This window comes from Nicotiana attenuata, chromosome 2 (genome assembly GCF_001879085.1).
Source record: "Nicotiana attenuata strain UT chromosome 2, NIATTr2, whole genome shotgun sequence".
Taxonomy (NCBI): domain Eukaryota; kingdom Viridiplantae; phylum Streptophyta; class Magnoliopsida; order Solanales; family Solanaceae; genus Nicotiana; species Nicotiana attenuata.
Window position 1 is genome coordinate 23,140,965 of NC_031990.1, and position 18,037 is coordinate 23,159,001.

The 18,037-nt window shown below is 36.3% G+C and overlaps 1 protein-coding gene across 1 annotated transcript; it reads right to left on the minus strand.

Annotated features, from left to right (window-relative positions):
- LOC109222871 (protein trichome birefringence-like 19) lies at window positions 10,241-13,448 on the minus strand. Its single transcript, XM_019387167.1, has 2 exons — window positions 12,584-13,448; window positions 10,241-11,237 (listed from the first exon to the last, which is right to left on the minus strand). The coding sequence occupies exons 1-2, from the start codon at window positions 13,394-13,396 to the stop codon at window positions 10,473-10,475; spliced, it is 1,578 nt and encodes a 525-aa protein (XP_019242712.1). The 5' UTR covers window positions 13,397-13,448; the 3' UTR covers window positions 10,241-10,472.

The window sequence follows — 18,037 nt, forward strand, 5'->3', positions numbered from 1 at the left end:
AGACTTTTGCTCCAGTTGCAAGGTTGGAAGCAATAAGACTCCTCATAGCCTTTGCGGCATACATGGAATTTACTCTTCGCCAGATGGACGTCAAGAGTGCATTCATAAATGGGTACTTAAAGGAAGAAGTGTTTGTCAAGCAACCTCCAGGGTTTGAAAGCAAGGAGTGTCCGAATCATGTATACAAACTAGATAAGGCACTCTATGGACTCAAGCAGGCTCCTAGAGCATGGTATGAACGACTATCCAATTTTTTGCTTGAACATGGCTACAACAGAGGTAAAATTGATAACACTCTATTCTTGAGGGAAAAGGTAAGGATCTTCTAGTAGTACAAATATATGTTGATAACATAATTTTTGGGACAACCACTGAAAAACTAAGTAAGAAATTTGCTAAACTATGGGGGAGTGAATTTGAAATGAGTATGATGGGTGAGCTTAATTTCTTCTTAGGCTTACAAATTAAACAAAACTCAAATGGAACCATGATCCATCAGCAGAAATATGTAAAAGAGTTGCTCAAGAAGTTTAAAATGGATGAATCAAAGGAAATAGACACTCCTATTGCAACAGCCACAAAATTGGACATGGATGAACCTGGTTCATCTGTTGATCAGAAGTTGTATAGGGGTATGATTGGTTCACTTTTGTATCTTACTGCTAGCAGACTTGACATTGTTTTCAGTGTAGGGCTTTGTGCTCGATTTCAAGCAAATCCAAAGGAATCCCACTTGACTGTTGTCAAGAGAATATTGAGATACTTGAAAAGCACTACTGTTTGCCTTTGGTATCCAAAAGGTAGTAATTTTAACCTAGTGGGATATGATAACGCTGACTATGCAGGTTTCCTCGTGGACAGGAAGAGCACCTCAGGTATGACACACTTTCTTGGTTCATGTCTTGTGTCATAGGCTACTAAAAAGCAAAATTCAGTGGCCTTTAAAGAATTCAGAGTCGCCACTCAGGAGATTTATGGTGTCCCAAGTCACCAGTTTCAAATCTCGAATCGAGGAAAAAGTTGACTTTGTATTACAGTCCGCGAACCAGAAATACGGGTAAGGAATTCTGTTAACCCGGGAGAAGGTGTTAGGCATTCCCGAATTCCGTGGTTCTAGCACGGTCGCTCAACTGTTATAAATGGCCTATTATCTGATTTTAGCACATGTCTTAGCCTATGGTGCAATTTTAAACCTTTAACCGCTTTTATTCATTTTTTTTTAAGAAAATTGCAACGTCATTTAAAATATGTCTTGAACCACGTCACATAAATGCACCCGCAGTCTACAACACGTTTTATATAACATTGTTGAGATTTGGATTTGGGTCACATAAATGTGCACCCGAGTTTAGGAAGGTAATATTATTAAAATAACGCGTCTAAAGCAACTATGCGTTTGCAACTTTGCGAGGGCCATGAAAATTTGCTAAATGACACGCCTCGAATTCTAAGGATCAAACAAGATTGATTAAATGAGGGCCATGCAATTGTCATTTTGTTTTGGCATGGCACACCTCGATTATTTTTAAAAGAAAAGAATTATTTCACTAAGGCAAACTAAAGATATTCCTATTTATTCAATTTCTGGAAAAAAACAAGGACCACAACTACGTCACGGAAACCGTACCCGTAGTTGTGATGGCTTAATTACGTGCCTATAAGCTAATATAAAAAAGTCCAGAAAAGATTTCATGATTTGCAATGACCAAACCAACTGCAGCCGACGTTTGAGTTAACATACAGAGCAAGCTAATGCTACACTGTCCGATCTGTTAAAGCCTCCAAAGTCCCTTTTCCCTCGAGATAAAAATTTCATATTGCCTCACTCAATTGCAGGAAACCAACAGTAACACAAGATCGAGCAGGACAAACTCAACAAGAAAACAGTAATCTCGCACTTCATTTAGAACTGATACACAATTAACACATAAGGAGTAATTAAGAAGGAAAAGCTGATGACAGAATCGTGCACTTCATATCAAAAGTTACGACAGTGCTATTTATTAACTGTTATACTTTTACTCAATGTTCCTTCGTTTCTGTTCCATTGCTAAATGAGGTAAACTCAACCTTTCAATCTTGACGCCCAACCCCACACCCAATTCACGCAAAGAAGCATGTAACTGTGGATATGAACAAAACAAATAAACCAACAGCAAGAAACATTCCCTCAAACGTTTACTCGAGTTCATAGAGTGAGGATAAAATCACAAGTTATTTTCCCAAATCTGAAACAGAAAACCAAGATGATACACAAGTTCATTCAAAGTTGCACCAAGTTCTGGCCATTCTATAAGTTGTCGGGCCTCCTGATTTCAGAGTTTGAACCTGACCCACAGTTCCTTTTTCTTCTAACTGGATGCGATCAATACCAAGATACACAACAATTTCAAGGAGCAAGCAATTGGGTACGTGAGGCAGACAGTGCAAAACAGGGCAGATTTGCTTCTTAAATAACGCAAAACAGAGCAAGTGTTAAATAGCCTAATAATTCTAACAACTGCCCAAATTCAGCAGGTAGGGACAATGGAAATGCGACTAAATGCAGTAACGTACACTCAATGCCTTCACAAACCTATGTGATGAACACAGAATCACATGCAAGTTGTAGGAAAACCAACTGAACTAGGTTAACCACAGATCTTATACCTTCGCGTCAACACCAAACAATTAACAAGAAATTTGTTTCCAAACTTAAATGAATAAGGGTCTGGTTCAATGATCTTAACAACAGAACCTCAAACACTAGAACCTTAACAGGTCATTAACAGTAAGATGATGAAGGCAGCTTCAAACACTAAATCACTTTAAGCACACAAGACAGACTTTAGCATACTCGAGCTAATCAAATAATGAACAGAGGACTCCGACATCCTTCTCATGAGAGCCTATTCAAACAGAAACTAATAACACCTCAAATGCATTGCTTCATACTCACACTGTCATGTTCAGAATCAAGCAAAACCATGATTCAAGCTCCCAGTTTTAACAAACAAGAGCAGCTTACGCTAACAGACTAACCAACTATAACAAGACAACTTTGCAAACATTAGGAGAACCAGTCGACTTAAACAAACAGTAATCTGACACCCTTCAAGAATCCATACAATCTCAAAGCTGAACACAATCGTTCATTTGAAAATGACGAAATCTTGACTCAAATGAAAACTTGACACCATAATAACAGTTAAAGCATATAAGCATAGAGGACGACCATTCAAAATCAACTTTTACTGACTGAACATACTCAAATACATCACACCATTGAGAAGAGATTCATCAGCGAGAACAACGCGTCAAAAATCGTTTTCGACTACGAATCGGGACAAATGATGAACCCAAGCTTGACTCCCTCATGAAGTTCGATCATAGAATAAAACAAACCATTCTATACAGAATCTTATAGCTCAGGAACACTTAAAAGAATAAGGTCGCATAAAAGAGGAAATCGAACCTAAAATTGCAAATTCCCTTTATAATAATCAAAGAAGAAGCAGCAAATACACTTTTGAATTCCAAAATCCTAGCGAGGTTCAGCAGCGAAGCAGTAGAACAACAGTAGAAAATCGAAGTCGACGAACTTGAATCTCACCACCAATCGAATGACCTCAATTCATTTTTATCTCTTTGGAACTCAAAAACCGGATTCAGAATTTAAAAAATATATATGTATCTCACTCTTTGAACCTTTAAGAGAAATTTTTAGAAGAAATTTTTCAGAGAAGAGAAAATGAAAAGCTTCCGAAAATTCTCCAACCTTTCCCTTTCAATTTTTAATCCCCAAAAATCTCTCCAAAATCTGAAATCCCCCTGAAAATCTCCAAAATTCCTTCTCCAGTTTTTTACCAGATTTTTTTTTTCTAGTCTCAAAATCGGATGAGGTTCCTTTTTGAAAACGAACCCTTGATCAATGTGGGGCTCGGATTGAGTGAAATCAATCCAACGCCTCACACTCATCCAACAAGTCGCTCCCAGAACCTCCCAATCGTGAGATATATCTCAAATTCGAGCGAGTGAGATGAGAGGGGAATCTTGGCGTCAGAAACCGTTAGAAACGGCAAGAGGAGAGATGGAGGGACGCGTGGGTTAGGGATTTGGAATCACTCGCCATGGATTTGGCTTGTTGAAACGCGGCTTTGGGAAGAAGACGATGAAATAGTCGTGTGAGTTTAGGGATTTTAATTTGTTGGGTCTCTGTATGTATTTGTGTGTGTATCTGTGGAGATGGGTCGGGTTTAGAGGCAGCCGGGCGGGTTTATCAATTGGGCTGGGGAGGCGGGTGCAAAGGGGGAAACGTTCGGGCTTGATTAGATGAATTAAAGACTGGCCCAAATCCCATTTCTTCAATTTCCTCTTCTTTTTTTCAAATTAATTCCTTTTCTTCTTCTTTTCTTCTTTTTTTTTTCTTTTTTCTAAATTAAATAAAAATCTGAATTAAATCCTAGAATATAATTAACCTAAAAAAACATTAATTAAACCTAGATAATAATTATCAAAATTGATTAAAAAACAAAGTAAAAGAAAAACTACTCAAAATCAAAGTTGAAATTAAAAGGTGCAAATTAAACTATTTTTGTGATTTTCCTTTTTATAAAATAACTTAATTACTAATTAATTCTTAAAATGCAAATTTAAATCCTAAATGCACATGCAACACATTTTTTATATTTTTCATTGATTAAATAAAATAAACATGCACAGAGAAATGCAAACAATTGACAGAAAAATGCCACAAAAATCCACAAAATTGCAAAAAGTGGGAAAAATTATTTTTTTTTGAATTTGTAGGAGTAATTCATATAGGGAAAAAATCACGTGCTCACAAACATAAAAGAGGAAAAGAAACTGAGAGTGAGGGTGTTCGTAGTGATGAGAGGGGAAAAGGAAAAAAAGTGGCTGATTCTTCACCCATTTCTGAAACGGTTAAATGGCTATCTGTGGGACTGAGCCACAAAAGGTGGAAGAAGGTAGCAAGAAAACAGGGGAAAGTGGTTCAGGGGAAGCTGTTGGAGGGCTAGTAAATCTCAGTACGCATACAGATGAACCTGGTTCATCTATTGAGGAGACCCTAGCAAATCTTGTGAAGAAGGTTGGTGCCAGCTATAACCCCAAGAAAAGGAGAACTCCAACACCAAAGATAGATGGCAAATAGATGGCAGGCTTGCCAGAGATGAGATAATGGAGTTCATGGCCAATGCAGAGGTGAAGGATGGAGGAGTTGCCAACCAGGTGAAAGGGGTTTAATTGTCTTTTGATGCAAAAGAGCTGGGTGAAATCCTTGGTATTCCTTCTAAAGGTTATGATGACTACACTAGGCAAAAATGGCCAAGTCTGGACTCCCTTCCTACTACCCTAGCCATTACTAGGAAGTTCTGTGATAGCAAAGAAGTGAATGAGGCCAAGGTTGTGTATAAGAGTGAAATGAAGCCATCCTACAAAGTGCTGTTTGAATTCGTTAACAAGTTTTTGCTGCCTAGGCAGTAAAGAAGGCACATTGCCAACTACATAGACTTGGTTTTGATGGAGTGTCTGGATAGTGGGCGGCAGGTCAACTGGCCTGGGTTTATGATCAAGCTACTTGATCGGGTTATCAATGGCTCCAAGGCCCATGCCACTCCTTATGGTTTCATTCTCACTACTGTTCTTGCTCATTGTAAGGTGCCTCTGAAGAAGTGGGAGACGGACACAAGCAAAGACCACTTTGGAATCAATACTTTGCTCGCTTGTGACTATGAGATTACTGCCACTCCCAATGAACCTGGTTCATCCAAAAAGACAACTATCAATAGCAAGGTCAGAACTCTGTTGCAGGAGAGTGGGACTAAGGATGCTGAGATAGCAAGGCTGAAGGCTCGTTTGGCAGAGGTAGAATCTGAGAGAGATGCTCTCAGAACTAAGCTAACAAAGGAAAAGGAGAAGAATGATAGAATTCTTCAAGACATGCTGCACCTTCTCCAAGCCAAAACCCAAAACCCCAGGTCTTCCAAGCCTTGATTTCCTAAGCCTGAATCTTGTCTAGACCTTTTGGTGACCCAGATTAGGGATTTTTCTTGTTTTGCTCATGTTTTAACTATTTTTGTTTCTTTTTGTTGATTGTGGCAGAATCATATTCTCTATCAGTGAAGTTTGCTGCTTTTGCTCTTGTTGACTGTTTATCTTTCCTTGATAGTTTGAATATGTGTAGTTGATTACTGATGATTAATCCTTGAATGTATTTGTAGCTGCCTCAATGGCCATGAGTAATTTTTAAAATCTGGGGAGCACACATTGTTTATGCAACTTTTCAATGATGCCAAAAGGGGGAAAAGAAATTTTGCTTTATATTCTGAATAGTGATGTTTATAACCTAATGAACCTGGTCCTTAATGATAAGTTGAAAATGTTTCTAACATTGCATTGATGTTGAGCTGAGTTCTAGCAGGGGCTAAGTGTACAAAAAGCACAGAGTTTGTCATCATCAAAAAGGGGGGATTTGTTGGCCCAAGTAAAGGTTAGTTTTGAAGACTGACAAAGGAACTCAGACATAAACCAGGTTCATCCGAGTAGAGCACAGATATGGATAAACTTAAGCATGTGAGATGCACGTGAAGAAGATAAACCTAACTTGACAGAAGTGATATCTCCTGATCCTGATCGAGAAGGTTGCATATTGGATAAGGAGAAAGACTCCTTACTCAAAGAGAACACGGTTTAAGAAAGGGAAGGAGTTAGAGGTTGAGATCAACTAGAACTCTTCCACCAAGGAAGAGTAGCATCAGAATTCTAGTCAATCTCTATTTACTAACTCTATAAATATCAGTGTTGTTCTCTTTTACAGGTAACACACATAAGCAGAAGTTAAACGTGAGTTGAGAGCAAAATAACAAGGCAATTTTGCAAGCAGTTCGTGTGTGATTCAAGCGTGCAAACCTAAAGCTACTTGAACCAGATAGAAGAGCCAGTTCCAAGTGTCTGTCTTTTATTCTAGTTTAATTGTAGTAGGTGATTTCATATTGTACCTTTCAGCTTTATCTAGAAGTAATTGTATTAGGTACTCAGAGTTTTCAAGTTAGAGTTAACTTGAAGTTGTCGCAACAGTTGAGTCTGTGTGCTACAACGGGATTAGAGTTAGTCCTAGGTTTACAAAGAGTTTTTGTAAATGTTTTTTTGGCTCAGTGATTTTAGTGGGGAGTTTGGAATAATCCTACTGGAAAGTAGGTCGTGTTTTTTTACCTTTTGAGCCAGGTGTTTTTCACGTAAAATACTTGTGTTCTTTACTTTTCGCATTTACTATTTCTGCAATAATAGGTTAAGGAACACTTAGACGAACCAGGTCCTTCCTTAAACAGCTTAAGCGAAAAATTGGTCACCACACAAATCGCCCCCCTCTTGTGTGGTATTGAAGTATAAAACATCACTTAGAATCTCTCGGAAAAAAATGGGGTATTATCACTTTTAGCCCGCGCCAAAAATTGTTTACATTTAGTAGCCGAAAAAGTGTATAAAATTCGTATAATTTTTGTATAGAATATACATAATGTATATATATACAAAAAATATATTATCTTTTTTGACTATTATTTTGAGAGTGACTATATAGTGTCATTTTTCTAAAAAAGAATCTTTCTCTCTATTAGCTAGGAGTACAAGAAATAAATACCGATACTATCTTTATTTTTCTTTTACGGGAAATGCTTGCGTAAAAATAAGGGTGATTTATTGATATGGATTTTTCCATTCCTATACACTATTGGAAACTTTATTAACCTAAATGTTCATGTTTAGTAAATTACCCTACCTATACAAGTTTTGTTTACAAAATATATACATTCCACCTTAAAAGGCTCCTAATCCATTATTAGTGCCTTCAATTAAGTGATTTAGTTACACCATTTACCTTTTTTTTCTCTTCTTCTCTTTCCTTATTTTTCTGATGCACTATACTAATCTGTTCCTGATGCTGGACTTTACCAATGTTAATCACTACTTCTTCAGCCTAAGATTTTGCTCATCTCCTTTGTAATTTACAACTACAATAATTTTGTCAAATTATTATTGTTAGTTAAATACCTCCAGGTTAATCGCACGACCAGCAAATTTCAACTCATCAACGTGAAGTTGGACAGTTAGCTGAGAGAGCAATATAAAGGATAATAAGAAAGTAGTTTAATTCTCTTAATGGCTGGTCCATAGCAATAGATTTTTTTTTATGTTCAATGCACTCATTTTCTTTCATTAATTCATTCATTTTTAAGCTTTCTATTTCTATTGCAAGCATTTGCAATTTTAAAAAAGTATACTTGGTAATTCATCACTAAGATCCTTAACGAAATGATCCTAGATATTCGTAGAAGAGCACAATCCCTAATTCAACGGTTAATCATGGTTAAATGATATGCATTTTTATTTAATTAATTATCTAATTAGATGCAAACACTCGATCTGAATAAGTATTTACAATCGTCAAAATGACCAAATATTAGCCGACTAAATTTTTTGCTAAAATGTGTTGGTCCTTCGCTCTAATTATATGTGTATCCTTGAGTATTATATAATTAATCTAGGTCAAACTCTAGTTTTATATAATAACATTCAAATAATCTCACGTCATTCTAAGTGATATTACAAACTTCTACCATATTTAATCAATAATGACCCTTAAGTATTATTTTATTTATGTTTATTAAACTCTAATTTTAATATAATAACATTCATATAATCTCACCGTCTATCTGAATGAAACTTCTTCGATATTTAATCAATAATGACACTGTTAGGGTGCCGGTTATGTATTTGGCAAATTATTCTGAAAATAGTTAAATAACATACAACTTAAATGCAAATTTTATACAAATTTTATACAATATGTCTTTTGTATATTATGTATCTGATCTATACATAGCAAAAATAAATTTCATACACCTAATTATATATTATACAATTTATCTACAACTTTCACACATTATTTCTATCCAGTTAAATACAACTACAATAACATACAAATTAAATACAAATTTTATACAAAATTTATACAATATGTCTTTTGTATATTTGGTATCTGATTTATACATAGTAAAAATAATTTTCATACAACTAATTATATATTATACAAATTATCTACAACTTATCTACAATTTTCATACATTATTTCTACTCAATTATATACAACTACAATATCATACAACTTAAATATAATTTTTATACAATGTTGTTCAACTTTCATACAATAGTTAAATAAGAAAATATATAAAAAAATATAATACAATTTTTATATAATTTTTCTACAATTTTACTACAATTTCATAAATATAATGTAATATCATGTCGTCTTCTTCTTCTTCTTCTTCTTCTTCTTCTTCTTTGAGTTTCAATATGAAATTCAGCCAAAACCAAGTCTAATCTTCACCAAAACCCCTCAAAATTGAGATATAAACTCCAAACCATATTCCCAATTGTTTGCAACAACACCCAATCCAAACAAATAATGATTTTTGAAAACTCAAATTCGAATTCAAAGCTTCAAAACTTTTTAATGGCTGTCAATGGTGGAATTGCTGCTCTCTTTTCCTTTTCTTTACATTACTGAAATTAGGGATTGAGAGATAGAGAGAGACGTAGAGAGAATTCCCAATTCTTTGCAACAACATCCAATTCAAACAAATAATATTTTTTGAAAATCCAAATTCGAATTCAAAGCTTCAAAGCTTTTTAATGGTTGTCAATGGTGGAATTGCTGCTCTCTTGCGCAAGATACGCAGAGGAGAGGGGGGTGACATGTGGAGAGAGAACGGGGGGAGGGGGGGGGGTTGGGTGGAAGATACATTACAGTGATTTTAGAACACTAATTATTATCATTAATTCCCTTAAAATGTACATAAATGGTAATTGGATATATAAAATATAATTATAGTAAAATTTGAGTAGGGAGGGTAATATAGTTTCATATAGTGTATAGGAATATAAAAATTCCTTACTAATATTGAAACCCTCTATGTCCGATAATTTTTCACCACCATTTAGATATATGAAAATAATTCACTCAAGTTTTTGTTTATGTTTATTAAAATTAAACCTTGTCGTTCATGATCCGTTTTTAATTGTAAGGCCATAGCTTTGATTGTCTATGCCAAACTTTTAAGAAAGAACAAACTATACTAATTTCAAAATTAGAGGAATCTAAAGAGACAAGACTTCACATATTGGAAAATTTTCTTTATCTCTAAGAAAGAATTATAGAATAGAAAAACTACCACTAAAACTCTAAAATCAGTTAAACGTTTATAAGTCATGTTGGTATGGCTGATACATTACCTAGAATACATATGAATAATTCCAGGAAATAGGAATTTACAACATTAATCTTTATCCTTTTCGTTCTTGAGGAGCAAATTTCCCTCTTCTAAACCCCCACCATCCCAATACAAAAAATAAAAAATAAAAATGAAACTCTAGAAAATCACAAGAAAAAAAAAGATTCGCTTTTACATGAAGTATCAATCTCCCACCTCTCTTTTCAGCAACTGTACTAAGAAATCATTCCAAGTATCAATGGGTCCTGGCAAACACCAATGAACACAGTCATTAGGCACTGTAACGTTAGGATTAGGCCATCGACCATATTTACTAGGATGACCGTCTGGTCTCAACAACATAGGTTGTGTCGCATCAAACAACCTAAATTTCAACCCTGTTCTTCTTCCTGCTCTTTGAGCAATCTTTAGTTCATCTAATTGAATCTTATAAAACTCCAAATTATAATCGTCCAATACTTTCTCATTCCTCTTAAATGGCTTAGTCCTAACACAATCTCCACCTTTATCCCAATACCCATTCTCAAAATGAGATGGTGCAAAAGTCCTCAAAAACGTTACCCCTTTATAATTTTCGTTACTGTTAATGGCCCGAAATGCTGTCCGAAAAGCTCGTCGATAGCTGAAATACGATGTTACATGGCTAACGTTGGCTTCTGGACAGTAGAGGCAACCGACAAGTCGGCGGTTTAAGTAAAACATTGTTGGTCGGAAAAACCAGTGGCCAGCAGAAATTATCACATAATCGAAACCTTGAATTTGGCTTGTCCAAAATTCATCGAATTCGTCAAGATATAAGTTGAAGGGTTTTTGAACATCAGTTGGATCAGTTTTTTCAGTTTTTACCAAATAAGGTGCCCAAAACATGGAAATGTTGAAGTCGTAGTCTTTGTATATCCAGCGTCTGTTTTCATCTTGCGTTTCTGAAACATCTTCCGGGTATACTACCTGAAATAAAAACCAAAGAGAAAATGAGAATAAATGGAAAAAAGTTTTCAACATATGAAATACTCTGTTATGCCTGTAGTTTGTCCAACAATATTGATAAGGTTTTGGACTATAATATGATAGCGCTATAAGAGAAATACACATATTGTCATTGATAAATGCTCAAGCTTCAATCATGCAGAAACTTGTTTTTCTTGTATCCTATCTTTATCTTTGGAGCTTCATTAAGATCTTATGCAAGTTATGTCTGCTTATTTCTGTTCCATAACGATCATAGCTATTTCATAGTTTGCTTACTCTGTTATAGAACCAGTCAGGCCAGAGGTGTATATCCAGGATTTCAAGAACACGGATGTACCACGAACGCCAAAAACTCTAGTTTTCGAGATTGTGTCTAACAGATATATTTTTGGTTTAAGAATTTTAGAAGTCAAATTAAAGACTAAAAAGAGAAGGATAAAAAATAAAAAGAAAAATGTGTAACCAATAAAAAGGGAAAAAAGAAACAAAAAAGTGTGTTTAATTAGAGGGAAAAAAGGCAGGGGCATGGGGATTTAACCATATTTAGTAATTAAAATATAATTTAAAAGAAGAAAGAGTAGGGGAATCGAATCCCTGACTAAAAGGCACAAGGTGCACCTACTTACCGATGTACTCAAGTGCTCACTTGAACTTGGGTTCACCCGTGTTAATTTAAGTATTTGAGCTGAAATATACTAGTGCTAAGCATGATTTAGGGAGCGAAGGATGTGTTCACGTGAACCCACCCCCTCCCATTTGTATCAGCCCCGGGTCAGACCGAAACTAATACTATAGTATTATGAGGATTAAGTTGTAAAGTGGCTGCGCTGTTTTTGTTCGTCGGAACATTATACTGTTTAACTAGAAAAATTATTTTCTTAAGTATATATAATATAATGTTGAATCTCCTTGGTCTCTTGGTGTGTTTAATTCTTCATATTTTAACTCTCTTTTTCTGGCATCCCCACCAATCTTCAACAATTCCCAATTGCCAACCGACAGAAAAAGCTTTGTACAAATCATGCAGGCTAAGCACTTTACAAGGCTTTAGTTTTCAAAACCTGAAGTTAATGTTTGACTTATTGCGTTCGTCATACATCAAACCTTAAACTCGTGGGGTACTTATGTTGAAATTTAAGTCAGACAAGGTCAACAGAATTTCAACCCACAATGAGTTTACATGCATATACATCCAAATAAAATAGTAGTAAGAATTAAGTTAGCAAGAATGGGATGTAGTAAATCCAAGTTGAAAGGACAAAATGAATAAGAATTAGGATTATTTATTTAATGAAAACGAATGGTGATAAGAAGAACCTACGTACTCTGGACAATAGACATATCAATGACTGCATATGATTCCTTGCAACAGAATCTCCAACAAATGCAAGAGACTTGCCTTTAACAAGTTCCAGGAATTGAACAGGGTCAAATATTGGCAACTCACAACCATCTGGTTGCCACCTCCATTTCAAGTATCCATTATCAGGCCTCCCAAATTTCATGCAATTTTGATGTTGTTGAATTGCATAACATGTCTCATTTGTATAATAAGGCCCTTCTGGATTTTCCACCCATTCCCCTGAAAATAAGTCGCAGTATTCACTATCTGATACTTCTGACGTCAAACTTCTAACATTATCATCACTAGGTGGTTTCTTCTCAACTTTTTCGGCGACTTTAGGAACCGTGAAGTCGCGTTGACGATGGCTGGATTTTTTTCTAGCACGTTGATCATGCCTTTCAAGTTTTTTCCTGGGTTCAGGTACTCTTTTATCCTTTGTATCACTTTTTGTTTCAAATTTTGTACTTATCTCATCTTGTGATTTCATGGGTTTTTCTTTTTCTTCTTGTCTTATGGGCACGTTACAAGGTTGCGTGGGCACGTCCTCCACGGGACATGGCTGGTTGACTTGCAAATCATGTTCCAAATGATCAATGGGCTGAATTGATTCTTCCGAATTAGAAGAAACAGCTTCAGAGATTTTCTTTTGAGAAGAATAACGTATAGAAGGATAGTAAATAGGAATAATGGTGAAAAGTATGGTAATGGCAACAAGAGGAGCAATTTTTGGAGCGCTACTCTTTCTTCGTGTTTGTGGTTTCCCTATTGGAAGTTCAGAGGATTGGAACTTCATGGATAAAGGTTTGTGTGGACATAAGCAGATAATTAACGAGAAAATAATTAAACAAAGGGAAGAAGAAGAAGAAAGAAAGAAAGAAAGAGAGAGAGGTAACGAGTGAAGAAATATTAAAGAGAGTTTATGAAATATACGCATGTTGCGCTATGTTCATTAATAAAGTGATGGTCATGTCTTTACCAAACTTAGTAACACCATTAGCGCCAAATAAATTTGTGTTGATATGATATATGATGCTATTAAATTTAGTACACATTTTAATTTATGGGAAGCTTATGCGAATTTCATATTTGAAAAGAAAAGGATAATGTCAGGTGTGAGTGGCAAACAGGCGGGTCGGGTCGGATATGGTTCGGGTCGAAAACGTGTAATGAAAAAACGGATCAATTATCCGACCCGACCCATGTTTAATACGGATAAAAAACGGGTTAACCGGCGGATAATATGGGTTACCCATATTATCCATAACTTCTTGTATATGATCACTTTTGGGAAAATTCTTGGTCTCCCTAACTTGAGGAACCCCCAATTTGAGGCTTTACAAATGTAATAGTTAGACCCATTGGTTATCCATTGGTTACTTATTGGTTATCCATTTTCTAAACGGATAATATGGTTCTTATCCATATTTGACCTGTTTTAAAAAAGTTCATTATCCAACCCATTTTTTAGTGGATAATATGGGTGGTTAACTGTTTTCTTTGAACCATTTTGCCACCCCTAATGTCAGGTAAAATGAAATATGGGATGTTCGCAAGTAGAGCCGTCAAAATGATGTTGGCAAATATCAAATTTCTTGTACGGTCTAAGCAAAGGGATTATGTCACGAAGAAATCCTTATAGATTTGAAGTTTTTTTAATATTATAAAATACTGAAGGGTGGCACATCCTAGCCTATGACCCTCTTAGAACTGGGTTCGGCTGGCCATTTAGATGGCGGGATGGGCCAGCCTAACTCATTAAATTCAAAAGCCTGCGAGGCTTGGGCTGGATTGAGTTGAATTGGGCTGGTTCGTGTTGATAGCTCTATTCGCAAGTAACTTGACTGGCTTATTTGACACATCTTATTTGGAGCTTTAGCTTTGCTAATTAGCCCAAATGTATGAAGTTGTGAACTGATAAAGTTTAACTTTAAATCCTCGAATGCTTGAAGTTCGAATTGCCATTCAAAATGAGTTAGGTTTTGCTAGTTCCCAACTTCGGACCCGAATAAGTGAAGTTTGAACTTTCAGATCTAAGGTAGTTGATTCCAAGATGACTAAAATTAAATTTTGTAAATATTGACGTTATTTTGTGTAGCGGTCCTCCAATCAGCATTTCGCCCAATCTGTCTCAGACTGCTAAACAGTGCCCTTATAAGGCTGGCCCACAAAGATATAAGAAGTATATGAATGATCAAGACTTGCTGCTAGCAAGCCCAATTCCCAGGCTACAAATACCATATGGTTTTGGACCCTATATATCCATCTTCACAATTCACATGTGCCATACTTCCATAATACCATTCTAGGGAGGCAAACTGGGGGGTCGGGTTGGATATGAGACGGGTCAAACAGGTAATAAAAAGACAGATTAAAAATATCCGACCCAACTCATATTTAATACGGATAAAAAACAGGTTAACCGGCGGATAATATGGGTCCATAGCTTATTGAATATGATCACTTTTGGAAGAATTCCTAATTTTTCAAACTTGAGGAACCCACAATTTGTGGCTTTACAATTGTAAAAGTTAAATCCATTTTCTAAATGATTCTTATCCATATTTGAGTCGTTTTTAAAAAAATTTATTATCCAACACATATTTTAGTAGATAATATGGGTGGTTAACTGTTTTCTTTTAACGATTTTGCCACCACTACTCCCATTCAATAACAGGTTAATCGAAGGAAAGGCGGAACACAAAATAAAGCATTTCAATGTCAAATATTCTACTCAGGATTAATTTTCAGACACATAATAGTGTAAGTAATTTTTGATTCTCAATTTTATAAACTGTCAGTGTAAAGCAATTTCCACCATCAAATTAGTTAAATACATATTACTATACGTAGTAAACAAATTAATAATGGTAAATGACATGTCACAGGTGCTAGCGTACTGAGTCCGGAACCAAAATATTGCTATTTTGGACTCAAAACACATAAATAGGTGTAAAAAAAAAAGGTAACCATAATATATAGAACGCCAGAAATAGTGGCGCTATATATTAACGGTAACAGCACCGTTAATATATAGCGCCACTATTTCTGGCGTTATACACTGTCAGAGTGATATAGCGCCAGGTTTTCTGGCGTTATACACTGACAGTGATATAGCGCCAGAAATAGTGGCGTTATATCCTTTTTTTCCTGACCAGTACAATAATTCAAAATAAAGCGCCAACTTATTTGGCGCTATATATATAAAAAAAAAATTTTCCGGCTCCCCATTTTCTATATAAAGAGGTTAGAATCGCATAGAAATGCATTCAAAATTTTTTTTATCTCTTGTTGAAACGTCTGTTGTTGTTAAATTCTCCAGCATTTTTTTATTATGTCTAAAGAGCGTAGGATAAGAGTTTCATTATATTGGGTTGGTGAGGTTGTGATGGAGAATAACTCCGTGGGCTACAGTTTACCTGCTAAGTGTCATGTTAAATTGCCACTGACAATGGAGTACGATACATTGATATCGTTATTATGCAAAAAAATGAGTGTGAGGAAACGTTCGGTGATATTTAAAGTAACCGGAAGATATCCTTATTCCGTCACTCCGCAAGGGGTTGCTTTTTACTCGGAGTTTAACATCGACGATGATGAAACTTTGAGTGATTTTTTGAGGACTCCGGACGAATGTCGGGATTTTCTTGTAATCACAATGTTGGAGATGTACGTGAAGGTCGAAGACGTTCCAAAAAATGAGGTTGTGCGTAGTAGAGATAACCCCCAGTCATCGGGGGGTTATTCTGGAACAGTTTTTGCCGGACAAGTTCCGGATGAAAGAGTTATCTTTGATTTAAACTTATCACCGCCGGTGAATGAGCAGCGAGAAAATAATTTATACCCTGCTTTCCATAACTCACAAGACGAGTGGTAAATTTTAATTTTCATTTGTGTTAATTATGTATATTTTTGTTGTATTGAATTTGTATTAACGCTCACATATTTAATAGGGGGTACCGGCCGGATATGAATTTTACAAGTGGCCCATCCGGTAGTCATCACCTAATTGATAACGTCCATCATGGAATTTTATCACATTACGACTTGTAAGTAAAGTGATTTACGGAAAATATGGAAATCATTTATTAATTTAGTAGCTTATATTTTTGTTGGTTGTGCAGTGAAAACGAGCAAGTTGAACTCACTCAATTGCCCGAAAATGATGTATTACATCGGGACCTGGCAGATGCACAGAGTGAGGAACAGAACAGTGATTACGATAACAATGCGTATGAATTCGGGGATGAGACACCCTTTGCTCGTGAGGATGGTGATGCAGAGGATGAGGAGGAAGGACCTGATTTGAAGAGAGACCCCCCTAGACGAAGAGTGTATGAGTCCGAAGTGCCGTTTCATTCAAGAGAGATTCCTTACATTGATAACTTGCCAGCCGTGTCGGATGTGGAAGCTCTCACAAGGGATTTTGATAAAATCCGGACAGCAATGTGGGATGAGTCTAGACCAACGGTACTTGCAAAGGGGATGCTTTTTCCTGATAAAGCGCGCCTAAGCAGGGCTTGTAAAATGCACAACGTAAAAGAGTGTCATGAGATGCAAGTATGGGAGTCAAGTCCGACGGTATACAAGTTTGTTTGCCGCAGGTGGTTTTGGCCATGTAATTGGATGTTGCGTGCGACCAAGAAGAAGACAGGTGTGTGGAAAGTGGGTAAATACATTCCCACCCACACATGCGAAATGGACAGATTCAACGGGAATCACTTCAACTTGGATATTGACTTGATTTCTCTTGTTCTTATTCCACACATCGAACAGTCCATAAGGTATAAAATCAAAGAGTGCATTACATCAGTCCAGCAGGAACATGGCCATACCATTACTAAAAGAAAGGCATTTCTCGGGCGCAAACGAGCGTTTGAAATAGTGTATGGTAACTGGGATAAGTTCCGGAGGCACATGGAATATATCAGGCAAGAAGACGAGGCAGCCTATCGTTGGTTAATGCGACATGACCCTGAAAAGTGGACTTTGCATGCGGATGGTGGCAGACGATGGGGAACTCTGACTACAAATGTGTCAGAGTCTTTCAACGGGTTATTGAAGTCGGCAAGAGGATTGCCTGTCACAGCCATGGTGCGGATGTCGTTCAAGCAAATGGCGGAGAGGTTCGTTGAAAGGTCTGAGGCTGCAACGTCATTAATGGAAAGGAGTGTTGAATTTATGCCAGTGCCGATGACGAGATTTGAGAAATACAGACGACGAGCACATTGGCATTCATTTTTGCAGTATGATAATGAAAGAAATGTTTTTGAAGTTCGCACCGCTATCCATCAAAATCGGGGTAATAATGTGCATACTGTAAATGAATCTGCAAGGTTATGCTCTTGTGGAAAATGGTCCATCTACCACATGCCTTGCTCACATGCCATCAAGTGCTTTCAACAAGTTGGTTTAGGTGCAACCAACTATGTTGATC